The sequence below is a fragment of the Protopterus annectens genome, chromosome 1.part1, assembly GCF_019279795.1.
Source record: "Protopterus annectens isolate FY-2018-M chromosome 1.part1, PAN1.0, whole genome shotgun sequence".
Classification (NCBI taxonomy): Eukaryota; Metazoa; Chordata; order Ceratodontiformes; family Protopteridae; genus Protopterus; species Protopterus annectens.
This window is the reverse complement of record NC_056726.1, coordinates 535971815-535989318: the sequence shown is the minus strand read 5'-3', so window position 1 is coordinate 535989318 and position 17504 is coordinate 535971815. Positions and strand designations below refer to the sequence as shown.

Here is a 17504-nt window from a genome sequence, read left to right as displayed (position 1 = left end):
TAAAGAAACTCTGGAAACCACCTTAGGCATAAAGGAAGGATTTGTTCTCATGGACACTATCTTGATGGAAGATCAGGAAGGGTTGCACTGCCATTAATGCCTGAAGTTCAGATACCCTTCTTGCTGAAGTGATTGCCAGCAGGAAAGCAGTCTTCCATGATAAGTATTGCAATTCTGCTGTTGCTGCTGGTTCGAAAGGAGGAAGTGTCAATTTTTCTAGCACAAAGTTCAAGTCCCATGCTGGTAATGGTGGCTTCCTAGGAGGCTTTACATTTTTAATTCCTCTCAGAAACTGTCTGAGCAGAGGATGTGAGAAGACAGGAGGATCCAAGTCGTATTCTGCTGAAATAGCTGATGCATGAATTTTGATGGAGGAATAGGACAGGCCTGTGTGGAAGAGCTCTGCCAAGTATTCCAGAATGTTGGCTATGTTTACCAGTGACATCTTCTCCTTTTGCAGTACTCCAAATGAGATATCTTTTCCATTTTGCTGAATAATTTTTTCTTGTTGAGGGTCTGCGAGCCTCAAGGATAATGTCTTTAACCCTTTGGGATAAATTTGGGTTAATTGGTCTTATGCAATGTTCCAGGCAGCCAGCTGCAGAGTTTGCAGGTTTGGATGCAGATTGTTGTAATTGTTCTGTGTTAACAGCAAGGGAACCAGGGGTAGTGGCCACATTTGTTCCCGAGACATGCTCCTCAGTAATGGGTACCAATGTTGCCTTGGCCAGTCTGGAGCTATCAGAATGATCCTTGGACGGTCCTCTTTGATCTTCAATAGCACTTTGTGCATCAAAGGAAGTGGTGGGAATGCATATGCTGTCAGGTTTTTCCAACTGAAGGATAGGGAGTCCACCTTCCAAGCAAGTGGGTGGTACGTCCTTGTGCAGAATTTCTTTAGTTGGTGATTGCGTGGGGATGCAAATAAGTCTATTTCTGGGAGTCCCCATTTTCTTGTAATTGTTTTGAAGATGTCCGGATGCAGCATCCATTCGTGGGCATCCGTGGTAGTCCTGCTTAAAATGTCTGCTAGGATGTTTTCTTTTCCTGGTACAAAAATTGCTTTTAACTGAATGTTGTAGCTCAGGGCCACATTCCAGAGATCCAGTGCCATCCGGCAAAGAGGATACGAATGTGTGCCTCCCTGCTTGTTGATGTACCACATGACTGTGGTGTTGTCTGTCCTTATCAGCAATGGACCTTGTTGAAGGAATGGTCTGAATGCCTGAATTGCCAGTTTTACTGCCAGCATTTCCTTTAGATTTATGTGTAGGTGCAGCTGGTTTTGAGACCATAAGCCTTGTATGCACTTGTCCAGCATGTGTGCCCCAACCGAGGTCTGAGGCGTCTGTCGTGATGGTTTGGCTTGGTTGAGCACTGTGAAAAGGCAATCCTGTGTTTGATTGACAAGCCTGAGCCCACCATAGGAATTCTTGCTTCAGGCATGGAATAATGGGAATCTGGGTTTCTAAGCTGTGCTTGTGTTGAGACCATAAATTCCTTGGGTACCACTGTAGTTTTCTCATATGCAGCCTGGCATGAGGAACCAATATTATGCAGGATGCCATGAAGCCCAAGGCTTGCAGTACTTTTCTTGCTGTCAGATGGTTCTGTTTTGTTAAGGCCAAGAAGTAGAGAGGTAGCTGCTCCTGTTTTTCTACTGTTAGGAATGCCATTTGCCTTGATGTGTCCAACTCTGCACCCAAAAAGGTTATTCTCTGGGATGGTATCAGCCTTGACTTTTTTATATTGACTGTGTATCCCAGGGCTTGTAGCAGATAAATGACCCTTTGTAAATCTTCTGCTAGCTTGCTTTTGTTGTCCGCTTGTATCAGGCAGTTGTCCAGGTATGGGTAGATTTGGATTCCCTGAAGCCTACAATGAGCAATTACTGATGCCAGGCATTTCGTGAACACTCTGGGCTCAGTAGATAAGCCAAAGGGCAATGCTGAGAACTGATAATGCTCTGATCCTGCAAGAAATCTGAGGTATCTTCTGCAGTTTGGTCGTATGGGGACGTGCAGGTATGCCTCCTTGAGATCTAGAGTCACCAGCTAAGACTCCTTGCCCAGCATGGGAAGAAGCTGCTGTAGGGTCAGCATTTTGAATTTTGGAACGATGAGGAATGTGTTTAAAGCGGGCAAGTCGAGAATAGGTCTCCATTTGCCTTCTTTTCTTGGTACCAGGAAGAGTCTGGAGTAAAATCCCTTGCCCTGCTCCATAGATGGTACCTTTTCTACAGCTCTCATTCTTAATAATTGGGATATCTGTTTTTGTGCTTCCGTCTTTTGATTTGGAGGTAGGTTTGGCATTCCTCTCTTCCCTAGTAGAGTATGGAAGTGAAACCTGTAACCTTGGTCTATTATCTGTAAAATCCAGTTGTCTCTTGTGATGTAATGCCAGTTTGTTGTAAATAAGGCTAGCTTCCCGCCTAAGGGTGCTTGCAGTTGTTCCCTGGTAGGCGGTGCCAGAGCCAAGTCACTGTGATTGACCAGTAGTTGTGGTGGTGGCTGTGTCTGTGGCTGTGCCTCGCTGGTTGTTGCCCTGCCACTGACGTCCTCTGTAAGCACCCCTGGATTGGCTTCTGCCTCTTGAACGCCTATTCCTGCCTCTGAGTTCTGGAGGAGTCTGGAAAGGACCAATTCTTGGAGGGCCAATTCCTGCTAAACCTCGGAGGTTGGACCTGTAAGAAATCTTTTACTGTTTGGACAGATTTTGCCTTCTCTTCCATCTTCTTCAGCACCTGTTGTGCAGGAGAGCCAAACAAATTGATCTTATCCATAGGAGCATCCAATAGTTTTGATTTGATATGGTCTGGTAATGCCTGTTCTTTTAGCCATGCATGCCTTCTGATGACTGTGCCAGTCATGGCTGATCTAAAGGAAGCCTCCAGTGCATCATAGCCACATTTTAGGGAATGGTTACTGACTTGTTGAATGTTATGTACCATTTCCTGCACATATTTCTTGTCTACTGTTTCATCTGAAGACACTTTTTTGGTTAACTGATCTAGCAAAAATTCTTGATACTGCATCATGTGAAATTGACAGTTCAAGGCCCTAGCTGAAAGAGTAGCAGAAGTGTAAACTTTTTTACCCCATCTCTCTAAGGATCTGGATTCCCTTTCAGAGGGGAGGGGGTTTTTGGTAGAGAAGGCTGCTACAGCCTTAGGTCCTTGGGAGATAGTCTCTGGATCTGCAAGGGGAGCCTTATACAGGTGGTAATGTGTGTCCGGGACCCTGTAGAATCTATCGGGCTTAACAGGGGCCGGAGGCAGAGAATCAGGAGCAGTGCAGGCATCATTAAATGCAGCATCTACAACAGAAAGAACTGGAGGAATGGCTAAAGGCCTATGTTGAGGTAAATGCAGAAAAGTTCTAAGCCTTTTTCTGGAATCTGAAAAATCCTGGCCCTGCCACTGAAATTGTTCCCTCATAGCATGCAGGGTTTCCCCAAAGGAAAATTCCTCAGGCGGAGAGGCAGAAGGAATGGACTCTTCACCATCAGTCTCTTCATAAGGGGAGCATGGGGCCTCGAGGGTCTGTATCATTTGAGTCATCAGAGGAATCATCTGTAGACACTGGCTCAGGGGGCTCAGCTCTGGGCCTCTTCTCTGGAGGCGGGTGAGAGGCCCTGTCTGGTTGAGGTTGGGATCCTCGGATTAAAGAGATAAGATCCTCTGCTAAACTAAGCATTTGTGAACTAGAGCTAGGCCTGTGAGAGGGGGGCTTAGCAGGCACAGATTTAGTAGTTTTAGCTGCTTTAGCCCTGGCAAAGGCCTTAATGGACATGGCTGCAGGTGGCCTAGCAGCTCCACGTGCAGGGGTTGAAATATCCAAGGGAATAGTGTCTGATAATTCCTGAGAAACTGTAACAGCAGGTGGGATATCAGAAGCCGATTCCACGAGGTTGGAAGAGGCCTCGGCTGAAGGAAAGTTTTCGGCTGAAGGAGGAACCGCTAGCTCGGTTTCAGCCGAAACCGAGACACTCGCGGTATGCTTAACCGCGGTTTCGGCTGAAACCGCAGACCGCGAGTGTCGGTCCTTTTCCTTGCGGTTTTTAGATATTTGCGAAGTCGGAGGATCCGATGGCATAATATAAGCAAAAATCGGAGCCGAAAAACTCCTCAGCAAACTCCGACCGACGTCTAGGCGTCCGCCGGTTAAAAGAAGCACAAGCTAGACAAGCTGCGACGTCGTGGTCTGGGCCTAGACAAGGTAAGCAATAAGAGTGGAAATCTTTATGAGGTATTTGTTTCCCACAAGTTAAACAGTTATTCACTTTTTCTGACATCGGCTGAGGCAAGAAAGAGTCCCCAACGGGGTACTTAGCTTTTTAGAAGTCTTCGAAGTAGTATTTGGTAGTAGTAATCTCTGGTTCTGACCGACCGGCACTTGCGAACAGCTTCTGCTTCGGGCGCCACGCGGCAAGAAAGACTGGGGAAAATGGCGTCGGCTGATGCCTTTATACCCGAAAAACTGCAGCTATGACGTCGGGTGAAGTGCGACACCAGCCGAGGCCAGACCCAGACTTTGGAATCCGGCCGACCGAAGGGCTGCCTGATAACAGGACAACCCATTTGTAAGGACTGCAGATGCATCCTTGAAGGACATCAGTGCCAAAGAGATTCTAGTTGTCTTCAGTAAGAGTCTGGAGGTGTAACCACGAATATGTCTATATCACAGATACTGATGCAGCTGTCCCACAGGAGGAATCAGTGGCATCATAACTGCATTTAATAGAATGGCAACCTGAGAAGCGGAGCTTAAAAAGGAAATGGCTGAAGTCTTTGCCTCAAACAGGTACATCAGTCAGAATGCCCTCATGTACAGAAAAAATAGATAAGACATACTTAGTCATACGGGTCTGGTAGTTAATGACTCTGAAAGCTAATGTGGCAGAACTGTACACTATCATATCCTCCTACGGCAGTCCTTATCAGAAGGTAAAAGCTTATAGGACAGAAACAGAGGGTTTAAAAAGAAGTTATGTACTCACCATAACGTTCCATCTGAGTAGGTAACTTCATTTGTCAGCAACCTGTGGGTATCGGATCCGAACTGGCAGCTTTCCAAGCTAGAGACCTGAGCTCTCAGCTCCTCCCCCTTACCCATAATACCCTGCTACCTCCCTCCAGTCCTCAGATCGAGTTTGGAACCAAAAACAAACGCCAACAATTAAATCAAGTGAAGCGAGATGGTGGTGGAATGCCAATAAGGAGAATGGTATCAGCAATCTACAAAACGAAAACACTGCTTCCAATATTCCAAAAATGTGAAAATTCTTCGCAAAAAGCACACCGCCAGCATAAAAACAGCTCCTTTATTAAACCAAACGTAATTTTGTTATTTACCTAGGTAGATCGAGTTTGCCACTTCTCAACCAACAGTCAAACGTACTCGAAAGAGAAATTATAACCTGAAACCTTCTGTTGTGAATATGATCACGAAACAGGCTAGGGGGAAGCAGGGGGGGGTTTGGTTGCTGACAAATGAAGTTACCTACTCAGATGGAACGTTCTGGTGAGTACATAACTTCTTTATCTGAAGTAGTTAACTTCATTTGATCAGCAACCTGTGGGACAGAGTCTCCAGCTACCAAAAACCTGGGAGGTCCTCATGGAAGGATATTCCAGAGCACTGCGGAACCAAAGGCTGCCCTACCTCTAGAGATCAGATCCAGCTTGCAATGAGAAATGAAGGTATGAGAAGAGGCCCGAGTAGCCGCTGAACAGATGTCACCTAAGGGGACTCAACCAAAATGCTGCAGAGGTAGCCTTAGAATGGGTAGAGTAAGCATAAACCCCCAAGGGTTCTGGCCTACCAGAAGCTGAATACGCTTGTAAGATGCAGTGGGATATCCATCTGGCTAAGGTAACTTTCGTAACTGGCTTGCCCAAGGACAGCTTAGCGAAAGACACGAAAAGCTGTTCTGATTTGCGAGAAGAAGCTGTCCTGTGCAAGTAAAATCGCAATTGTCTATGCACATCCAACAAATGCAGTTCATATTCCCCTTTGTTTTGAAAGTTGGGAAAGAAAACGGGCAAATTGATGATTTGATTGATATTGGCCTCGGAGGCCACTTTAGGCAAGAATGAAGGATTAGTCCTGAGAGATACTCTGTCCTTATGGAAAACCAGGTACGGGGGTTTCATACAAAGGGCTTGAAGTTCAGATACCCTCCTAGCTGAAGTAATTGCAATCAAGGCGGCAGTCTTCCAGGATAAGAATTTTAAGTCAACAGAAGCTGCAGGTTCAAAGGGTGGACCCATTAGGGTCTGGAGAAGTAAAGTTAAGTCCCATGGGGGAACCACATTCTTGACCGGAGTTCTTGAGAGAAAGGTGCATTTCAAAAAGGTCTTGCATATCTTAGCAGAAACTAAGGGTTTACGGTTGTCCCTGATGTGGAAATGAGAATTGGCAGCCATCTGAACCTTCACAGTAGAAGAACTGGCCCCTTGATGGAAAATGTGGGACAAAGTCAAGAACTGCTGGAATGAGAGCCGAGAAAGGATCCAAATCCCTCTCTTTGGCCCAGATGGAAAAATGCTTCCATTTACTCTTGTAGATTTTCCCGGTAGAGGGTTTATGTGCTGCTACCAGAACAGTTTTTACGGAAGACGAGATACTGGGAGTTCTAGCCATTAGTGGAACTGGATCAACCAAGTCATGAGCTTGAGGTCATCCAGGTTTGGAGTTTGCAATCCCGAAGGATGAGAGAAGATCCAGAATGAGATCTAAGACCCAAGGAGGAGCTATGATGCGAGATCGCAGATATGGGAACCAGATCTGACAAGGCCAGAATGGGGCTATGAGGATTATTTTGTTCCCCAACCGACGAGCTTTCTGCAGAAATTTCGTCATTAGCGGAAGAGGAGGATAAGCATAAAGAAGATCGGGTGGCCAAGCATGAACCAGAGCGTCCCTGGGATTCTCCCCCAGTGGGGGAATTAGAGCCAAAAAATTACTGCATTTTGCGTTTGAAGGGGACATGAAGAGATCGCAGCAAGGCTGACCCCATCTGAGGAAGATCTGTTTCGCTACTAAGGGGTTTAGAGACCACTCGTAAGGTGTGAGGATAGAATGACTCAGCTTGTCCGCTAGAATGTTAGACCGACCCGGAATGTGCATTGCTATCAGAAAGCGGTTGGTGGAAATCGCCCATTCCCAAACTCTCATAGCTTCTCGACAAAGAGGGTAAGACCTGGTTCCTCCCTGTTTGTTGATGTACCAGACTACCGCCATGTTGTCTGTCTGAATTGCAATAGCCCCTGGAGGGAGAAGGTCCTAAATGGCTTGCAACGCTAAAAGCACCGCCCTCATCTCCCAAACACTGATATGCAGACCGGTCTCTACAGGGGTCCACGTGCCTTGGACAGTTTTGCCCATGCAATGCCCCCCCCAGCCGAGAAGCGTCCATGGTCAGCGTGGGTTGGGGTAGAGGCATCACGAACAGTCTCCCTTCCCGAAGCTTTTGGGAATGAAGCCACCAGAGAAGGGAGGTCCTGCAAACCTTGCTCAGGGGAATCGGTGAATCCAAAGGGTGTAGGAGGAGGGACCATTGGACTTGAAGGGTCTACTGAAGGACTCATGTGCAGTCGAGCAAGAGGTGAAAGGCTGATGGCCGCCGCCATGGATCCTAGGGCTCTCAGCACTAATTCTGCTGTTGGGGCCGGAGACCGCAGAAGCGCTAATACATGGAGTGACAAGGTGCGTAACCTGTCCGCTATGAGAAAGGCCCTGGACTGGAGTGTGCTCAACCTGGCCCCTATGAAATCTAGAACTTGAACATGATAAAGAGAAGACTTCTTGAAATTTATAGTAATGCCAAGGTGATGGGCCAAGAGCAAAGCATAATCTCTGGCGGAAGAGAATAGATGCCTGGTGGGGGCGGTGAGGAGCCAGTCGTCTAGGTACGGAAAGACCTGAATTCCCTGAAGTCTCAGGTGGGCTGCTACAACTGCCATGACCTTGGTGAATACCCTGGGGGCTGTGGTGAGGCCGAATGGAAGAACCCTGAACTGATAATGACTGGCCCCCAGCCGAAAGCAGAGATAACTCCTGGATCGTCTGTCCATGAGAATGTGGTAGTATGCATCCTTGAGGTCTATGGAGCACATCCAATTGTTCTCCTGCAGAAGGGGGAGAACAGATTGTAGAGTGACCATCCGGAATTTCTCTTTGGCAATGAACAGGTTCAAGATTTACAGGTCGAGAATTGGCCTTAAGTCCCATGTCTTTTTTGGCACTAAAAAGAACCTGGAGTAATTGCCCAACCCGGATTGCTCTGGGGGGACGTGTTGGATGGCCCTTTTTTCTAGTAATTTCTTTATTTCTGAAGCCGCAGCCTTCCTCTGATCGGGTGGGACATCGGGGAGGTGCCTCCCTAACGAGGGAAAATTCTAGAAGGAGATAGAGTAACCTCTGGATATTATTCTGAGCACACAGCGATCTGTAGTAATGGATTCCCAACTTGCTAGATGCTCCAAAAAACGCCTCCCCGACTGCCTCCAGAGAGGGACAGTCGGGCAACCCCTCAGGGCTGCTGCGCGGGTCGGTCAGAGAAGGGTTCTCTTGACCCGAAATTCTTCGCCCCCCCCCGCTGCCTCTGGGCCAGCATCCACCTTGTCCTCCCCTGCCTCTGAAGGACGAAGGGTCCAGAGCGGGATGGGACTGCTGAGATTTCTGGAACCACATCATCTTTTGCCCTCTCTGGTTCCTTGAGAAAGACCTTTGAGGAGCAGAGACGCGGATTCCGATGGCAGAGTCTTCCCATCGTTCTCGCTCTGGAGTAGCGTGTCGTGGACGGTTTTGCCGAATAGTGTAGAACCAAAGGGAGCATTAGCGAAGGACGCCTTGAAAGGTTCCACAAAGATGGAGCCATGCGTGGCGCCGCAGGGCCACCCCTGCTCCACTGGCTCTAGCCACCCCCTCCGTGGCATGGGAGAGAAGCCGCATAGAAGTGTTTGATATTGACTTTAGAGTGGCCATGCGAGCCACGAAAGTTCGTTTGTCCTCGGCCGCCATGGACTCTGGGGGCAGACCCAGCGTATTCTTTTATCAGATCCCGCTGGAGCCTAATGACGTGTGCCAAATAATTCAGTGCCCTTATAGAAAAGGTGGCTGAAGCAAACATCCGCTTTCCAACGTGGTCCATCATCCGAGACTCCTTATCAGGAGAATGGAACAAGGAACTTTCTTGTGCCAGTTCCTTCTTGGTGGCTGCCGCCACCACCATGGCAGATGTCCTCTGGGAACCTTCCCCTTCCTCTAAGTCCGTCTCCTCCGTGAGGGACTCAGGGGAGTCCAAGTGCCTCCTCTTGCACTTTCGTTTGAGGGACCTCCTTGGCGGGACTGTCCAAGGAGGGCTCACCAACGGGGTCCTGTTCCTCTACAGGAACTAACTGGGGCGCAGATGCAGGCTGTCCCTGGGGACGGACGATGGAAGACAGGCCTATATGCGAGGGAGTGAAGGGAAGATCTGTAGCACAGACCGGGGACTTCAAACTACTCGACAGCACCCTCTCCACCACGTCGAACGCCGAAGGTGAACCACTCTCCCCTTGGCTCTGATGTGAGGACTGGTGTCGAAGCAGATGCCATCGGATCCAAGAGGGAAGTGTGCTCCAACAAAAACGGAGCCGAAGACACACTCACCCCTGCAGATCCGAAGCTCGACTCTCGGCTCCGAGAGCTCGGATCCGAAAGATGACCCGATAAACTAGAGGGTAAAGCTGGCGAAGTAGCAACTACAATCGGCACAGACACCCTGGCTCCGAGACTACTCGGATCAGACGGCTCCAATACCCAATAGTGGATCGGAGAAGAAGCAATTGGTGCAAAGAAGGGGGCTGAGCTCCCTCCCGGAAAGGGGGGGGGGGGGAGGCAGGAGCACTCCCATCTGCATCTGGGTCTGCAGGAATCGACGCATCATCCGGTCCATATCTGCGTCAGACAAACTCCTGGTAGACCTCGAAGAAGTCGTCAAGGCAGGCCTGGAGAGCCGCCTAGATGACCTCAAGGGTGACCGGGACTCCTCCGGCGAGAAGCGTGGAGAACGGAGCTGAGAGGGCAAGACCTGGAAACCCTTGCAGGGGAACCAAACACTTTAGCCGGCGGAGCCGAAGGGGCCGATTCGGCCAGTCGCTTATGGCTTTTATGCCTCTCTCCCTCCTTTCTCTCTGTGCTCCCTGTCTTTCTTAGATGAGCCCCCCTCTCCCTGGGAAACAGCGGGAGGTTGAGTCCCAGCCAGGGGAGGGGAAGCTGAAAGCTGGACAGTCACAGCCGCGACTGGCGCTACTGAGGGAGAGGAGGAAGAAGAATCCGGGGGTAAGATCCCGCCAAGATTAACTTGTTCCTCCTGTCCCTCACAGCCCGGGGGTTGAAGGCCGCACAAATCTGGCAGCCTGATGTTAAGTGGGCTACCCCAAGGCAGAGAACGCACTGAGTGTGGCCATCCGCTGGGGACAGCTTATGATCACACTCAGCACATTTCAAAAAAATGGCCTTAGGGCCCTCGGCCATCACGCTCAGGCACACACCCTAACGCACACAGTAAGGGAAAGGGAAAACACTAATTTACCACTAAAAGTAAAATAAAAAATGGTTTAACTAAACTATGAGCCTGTAACACACACACTCAAATCGCTAGAATTTAAACAAGAAAACTTCTAAATTCCTCTCACCTAAAGAATGCCAAGAGCTTGTCCCTTATGCTTCAGAAGCCGCAAATCCTTTCCTTCAAACCCCGGGGCAAGAGGAAAGTTGATTTGAGAAGAGTATGCCAATGACTTCTCACCAGAGTCTAAAGCCAACTCTATCAGGAGAATCGGATTCTCCAGGATGTTTAAAAGGAGTAGACAACCAGGGAACAGAAATAGGAACAGATAATGCTTGAAGGGGCTTTACAACCAGAACAGCATTAAAAAGCTCTACAGTAAAATCCTGCCATACCCTGCGTGGATCCTTAGCCAAAGGAGCCACATACCTGGTCTTCTGTATCTTTTTTAAAGGAATATCAGCTTTAACAAAACTAGGAGGATTCCACTTTTAGCCTAGGTTCAATGAGGGTAACCAGGCACCTCTTCCCTAACTAGTATTTGGGGAATCCCCTTAGGCCCCTTCAATATAATCAGTCGTGGTCACTCCTACCACCACCAGCATTTGCAGCAGACATAGGTCAGCCTCAGTTGAGGTACAGGTAGGCAGCTCAATGTCAGTAACTATATGGATAGCAACAGAGGGTGATGACATAGGCATCGAACAGTCCTCGGGTTCATCATCCAACCTGACCAACACCTGGCGTACGTTGGACAGCAACAGTGTTACTGCAAGCCTCTTAAGTGGCGGCTGAACATCTGGGCAGGTGGAATTATAGCCCATTGTACACTCAGTAATAGCTTTAGATGCTGGTCCTCCAAGTAAATGGAAAGGGACAATAGATGACTGCAGAGTTTTAGGAATAAATGTATGACAGATCTCTCACACAGAGTACAGCCATATGTAGTACCCAAACAAAAAAGGCACTACTCATGTCTGTCTCTATGTAAATCTGCCTTCCACATACTTTCCCCTCCTGGATGACATGTAAAAAAGTAAAACTAAAACGAGAAAAATAGGAAGGAAGAAACCCCGACAAGGCACTGATCTTTAGCAGGCACTGTAGTTTAATCAACTCTGCAAAATGTCTTGCAGACCAAATTCAAAGAGGCATTCAGACTGGCAGCAAAGAAGTTCTGAGGATTAGGCACTCATATGTCACATGTGTAGCTTATGCTTGGACATGGGACATGTCTCACATACAGTGCCTGGAAGGTGTAAAGGCTTTTGTGAACTGACTGGGTATTCCTTGGCAGGATATCACAGTTGTAAAGATTACAACAGTGATAAGGAAAGACATCAAAAAATCAAGACTGAGCTAAGTTGTACCAAGAAGAAATGAAAAGTGAAATCAGAAAACATTTCTCCAAAAATACAAGCTACTGTAATGAAAATATCATAATACATCTGAATTCACTTTAGTCCTACCTGCCAGCTTGACAACAGTTGCTATCCAGAAGACCCGGCTGGGTAAAATAGCATCTGTGTTTAGAATTTCAACTTTAATTGCAGGTAAAACATCATCCCATTGTTCAACCAGTGGAACCTGCAGTAAAGGAAAAACATTGGTAATGGACTGCTTGAATATGACAAGAGGAGGAAAGAAAAAAAAAACAGTAAATTGTTAGCAGCATACAGGAGACAAGACATTCTGCAATAACCAAGCAGTTATTCATTTGATGTGCAGATAAGCTATGAAAGTTTCAGTGATCTAAGATCAAACAAAGCTATTCAGTTTTGTACCATGTTTGTTGTGTGTAAAATGCAACTGGATAGACACTTACAAATCCATTCAAGGGAGAAGTGGAGGAGTATACCAAGTTTAGACAAAATAAGTAAAACTAAACAATGAATATAATCCACAGAGATGTATAAAATAAATGACACTGGCGACAAAGGCAAAACTAAATTAAATGCACATATACCAGATATAAATAAATGTGTAAAATCTTACCATAACCACAGATGTCCTTCGCTACACTGTTGGTGTATTCTTCACTTGAGGGATATCCCCGCCACATGGTGCCCCAACCTCGGCCAGTATACAAAACTTTCACCACTGTAGGGTACGTTGTACATCTGGTGTAGGCTGCAGTCATACATAGGCCATAAAGTGTGGATGTATGCATGTACCATCCTCAGAACTGAATGCCCCAGGAGGAAAGCCTGACTAAGGATAAAGTGGTGTGTGCATCCAGGAAAGACAAGAATCCAGTGGGGAAAGACAAATATATAATACTGCAGCAGTGAAGAGAAGGACATCTACGGTTTTGCTAAGATTTTACACAACTTTTCTATGTCCTTGTGATCACTTGCTGCAGTATTCTTCACTTGAGGGAGACTGCCAAAGCTGAAGAGGGAAGGAAGGAGGCAGGAATAGAGGAGCTTTCAATGAAGCCATGGAGAAGGGCTCTGGTAAAACCAGTTCTGGATTTGGAGATAGACTCCAGTTTGTAATGTTTGGTGAAAGTATGAATGGTAGACCAGGTAGTTCCTTCAAGAATGGCAGTGTTATCCAGACCATTGAAGAAGCCATGGCTTTGGTAGAGTGAGCCTTTACAGGGGAGAAAAAAAGAGCCCTTCAAAGGATAAGGTAACAAAAGGAGATTCTTTGAGATCCAGGCTGATATGGTCTGCTTGGAAGCATGGAAACCTAGTGTCCTGGGATGAAAATTAATGAAGAGCTGGGTCAGATTTCCTTAAGGGTTTAGTCTTGACCAGGTATAATCTCAGTTGTCTGAACATCCAAAGAATGTAGGATCCTCTCACTGTGGTTTTGAGGGATGGGGAAGAAGGTGGGAAGTTGGATGGATTGTTTGAAAGAGAGAGTTAATCACTTTCAGCATAAAGGGATGGGTTATCCTCCGAGACAACCTGCACTTATGGAAGACAACAGGGGGAACAGACATTAGGGCTTGGAGTTTTGAGGCAACCAGCAACACCATTTTCCAGGTGCAATGCTTGAGGGAAGCAGACACTGCTGGTTTAAAGGGAGGCAGAGTCAACTTCACAAGTACAAAGTTAAGGTCCCATGAAGGAGGGATGGGTTTCCTAGGAGGTCTAATGTGGAGGATATCTTTTAGAAACTGCTTCACCTTAAACCTGGAGGCAAGAGGGGGAGAAAAGGGCAGACATGTAAATATGGTTGACATGTGGACTTTGATGAATAAGCCAGGCCAGTACTGAGCAACTCACACAAGTGGGATAAAACCACTAGAATATCCATGGTTAATGGATTCTGATCCTTAGACTGACACCATAATGACAATCTTTTCCATTTGGAAACGTATGATTTTCCAGTGTTGGGTTCTGTTCTCCTGCAAAACCCTGAGCACATCTTCAGAAAAAAGGTGTCTGAAAGGAATTAGAACCCTATCACCCAGAAGGTCAAGTGAAGAGTCAATAGGTAAGGGTGAACAAGGGATCCTTTGTTTTGTGTGAGAAGGTCCACTCTGTGGGGTAACTTGTGGTGATGGCCCTGAGCTAATAAAGTTGAAGGGGAAATCAGTGCTGTCTTAACCAAAAGGGAGTCACCAGCAAGATTTTTGGTCGGTCCTGGCTGATTTTGAGCAGGACTTCTGGCATTAGAGGAAGAGGTGGGAATGCGTAGAGAAAAAAGAAGTTATGTACCTACCATAACATTCCAAGTTAGTTGTCTTCATCTCGCCTTCATTCTTGCTATTTGGGTTCAGAGCCGATCCTCTGCTCCGACTCGGCCATCTTCTATAACTCGAGAGCTGTTTACTGGCTCGAGGCTAGCCCTTATCCCAGAATGCCCAGTGTCAGCTACCCAGATCTCATTTGTGATAGCACACACTAGACATAAGTAGAGTAACCAGTTCCTAAAGGTTCATAGGTTCATAGGTTAGTACTATGCTAACTGCCCTTGTGAGCCATTTTAAGCCTAGCCAATTATCCCCTGTGAGATTCAAACCCTGTACCTTGTGTTTGTAAGGCAAACACCTTAACCATTAGGCCACCCTCCCAACAACTGGTTGTCCAATACACCTAAACAAGGAAAGAGTCAAAAATTACCTGGCATATGAAATAATAAAAGATACTCAGCCAGTGAAAACAAAAAGGAACACCTCACAATACTCTAGGAAGGGGGAAGGAGGGAGGGACGCAAGGAAGGAAGGCAAGTTGAAGACAACTAACATGGAACGTTATGGCAGGTGCATAACTTCTTTATGTTAAGTTGTCCATCTCGTCTTCGTTCTTGCTGATTGGGACAGCATCCCTAGCACCTAAAATCCCGGGTGGCTCATTGGAACAGACTCTTCATAACAGTAGAACCAAAGGAAGCTCTGCTCCGGGAGACCATATTCACCTTGTAATGAGAGATAAAAGTGTGAGGGTTTGCCCAAGTGGCAGATGCACAGATTCAGTCTATGGGCAACCTAGACTGAAAGGCTACAGAGGTGGCTAATACTCTAGTAGAATGACCTTTTGGTTTAGCTGGTAGCCCTTTATTTCATAACTAATAAATAAAGGCAATAATATCAGATAACCATCTGGATAAGGTCACCTTAGAAACTGGAAGGCCTTGTTTGTTGAAAGCATAAGAAATAACTGGTCTGACTTTCTTAGTTCCTTAGTTCTATGGAGGTAAAAACGCAATTGTCTGTGCACATCCAATTGGTGGAGCTTGTATTCTGCCTTGTTGCTGTGATTAGGAAAGAAAACTGGGAGATCTATGGATTGATTTAAATTGTTCTCTGAGCAGACTTTAGGAATAAAGGATGGATTGGTCCTCAGAGAAACTCTGTTCTTGTGAAACACCAGGTAAGGAGGATGAGCACATAGTGCTTGAAGTTCTGAGACAAGTCTAGCTGAAGTAATAGCAACCAGAAAGTGTCTTCCAAGACAGAAAATTTAAGGAACATGATGCTGCTGGTTCAAAGAGAGGCAAAATTAAGGAAGCTAAACCTAAATTGAGATCCCAAGGAGGAGGAGGATCTCTAACTGGGGGTCTAAGAAGAGATGTTACTCTCATAAAGGCCTTGCAGTGCTTATGAGACATTATGCTAGAATTAAACATACCGATATGAAAATTAGAAATGGCAGCTAGTTGTACTCTATTGGTAGCGGAAGCCGCACCAGACTGAAAGAGCTGTGCTAGAAATTCAAGAATTTCATGGACTGGGGCTGAGAAAGGATCGAAATTTCTAGATTCTGCCCAGTAAGAAAACAGTTTCCATTTACTAGCATACGTTTTCCTCGTAGTAGACTTATGTGAGGAAACAATAATATCACGGACTGCTGGGGAGATACTGGAAAGCCTGGTTAAGGTTGGAAGTGCAGTAACAAAGCTGTGAGCTGGAGGGAGTGAAGGGATTGGCGCAACCCGCCTGACTGATGAATCAGATCATCTGGAACCGGGTACAGAATCCACGGTTGATCCAGAAGGTGGAGGTGCAGGAACGGGAGCCATATCTGTCGAGGCCAATATGAGTCAATGATGATCATTTTGCAACCCAACGATTTTGCTTTCTGTATGAGTCTTGGTATTAGGGAAAAAGGGGGAAAAGTGTAAAGGAGTCCCTGAGGCCAATCGTGGACTAGAGCATCTCTGGGTGTATGACCTGGAAGAGGAAGTAGGGAGAAGTAGCTGCTGCATTTGTTGTTGAGAGGAGTGGCAAATAGGTCGCAGCAAGGCTGTCCCCATTTGTGGAAGATAAGATCCGCAACTTCCTGATTCAGAGACCACTCTTGAGGCATGAGGATAGCTCTGCTGAGCCTGTCCGGTATGACATTGGATTTCCCAGGGATGTACGTTGGGAGAAAATCACCCATTGCCACAGTCTGAGTGCTTCTCGACACAAGGGGTAAGACCTGGTCCCACCCTGTTTGTTGATGTACCACACCACTGACATGTTGTCCGTTTGGATTGCAATAGTCCTGGAAGGAAGAAAGTCTTGAAGGGCTTGCAACGCTAGGTGCACCACTCTCATTTCTAGGACATTGATATGCAGATGGTACTCGTGAGGTTGCCAAGTGCCTTGGACTGTCCTGCATAGATAATGCCCCCACCCAATCAGGGAGGCGTCCGTGGTCACTGTGGCTACCAGAGGGGGTTGTATGAATGGTCTGCCCTGAATTACTAGTGGGGAGACCATCCACCAAAAAAGGTGCCTTTTGCATGTTTTTGTGATCAGGACCATGTGATACATGGATAGTTCCTGGAAAGACCACTGCATGAAAAGAAGCCACTGAAGGATTCTCGTGTGGAAACGTGCTAATGGGACAAGAAGGATGGCAGCTTCCATGGAGCCTAGAGCTTGGAGGACATATATGACTTGAATCCTTTTGCTCTGCATTAGAATTAACACTTGTTGACGAATAGTGGAAACTCTTTCCTGTGGTAATCTTGCAAACATTTCTTGTGTGTTTAATTCTGCTCCCATGTATGTGATAGACTGACAGGGCAACAAGGCAGATTTTTCGAAATTTACTGTAATGCCTAGTTGAGTGCATGATGTGATTGTATAATCCCATGCCTCTACGAGTTGATGCCTGGTGGCAGCAGTCAGGAGCCAGTCTAGATAGGGAAATACCTGGAATCCTTGACGCCTCAGGTGAGCCGTGACTACTGTCATACACTTGGTGAACACCCTGGGGGATGAGGTGAGACCAAAGGGCAGAGCTCTGAACTGGTAATGACTGGCCCCTACCCAGAAGCAAAGAAATCTCCTGGAGCTTCTGTCCATCTTGATATGGTAGTACGCGTCCTGAAGATCTATCAAGCACATCCAATTGTCCTGACCCAGAAAAGGGAAAATGGACAGCAGTGTCACCATCCAGAACTTTTCTTTTTGTACAGATTTGTTCAATCTGCTGAGATCCAGTATTGGTCTCCAGTCCCCTGTCTTTTTTGGTACTAAAGAATCTTGAGTAAGTTCCGGA

At 46.8% G+C, this 17504-nt stretch overlaps 1 protein-coding gene across 1 annotated transcript in view; it reads right to left on the bottom strand.

Moving 5' to 3' along the window:
• L3MBTL2 (L3MBTL histone methyl-lysine binding protein 2) overlaps nucleotides 1-17504 on the bottom strand; it is a 1942600-nt gene that overhangs the window by 1585604 nt on the left and 339492 nt on the right. The window contains exon 4 of the mRNA XM_044087125.1: nucleotides 12027-12144. Coding sequence (XP_043943060.1) covers nucleotides 12027-12144 — 118 coding nt within the window. The remainder of the gene's footprint in view (nucleotides 1-12026; nucleotides 12145-17504) is intronic.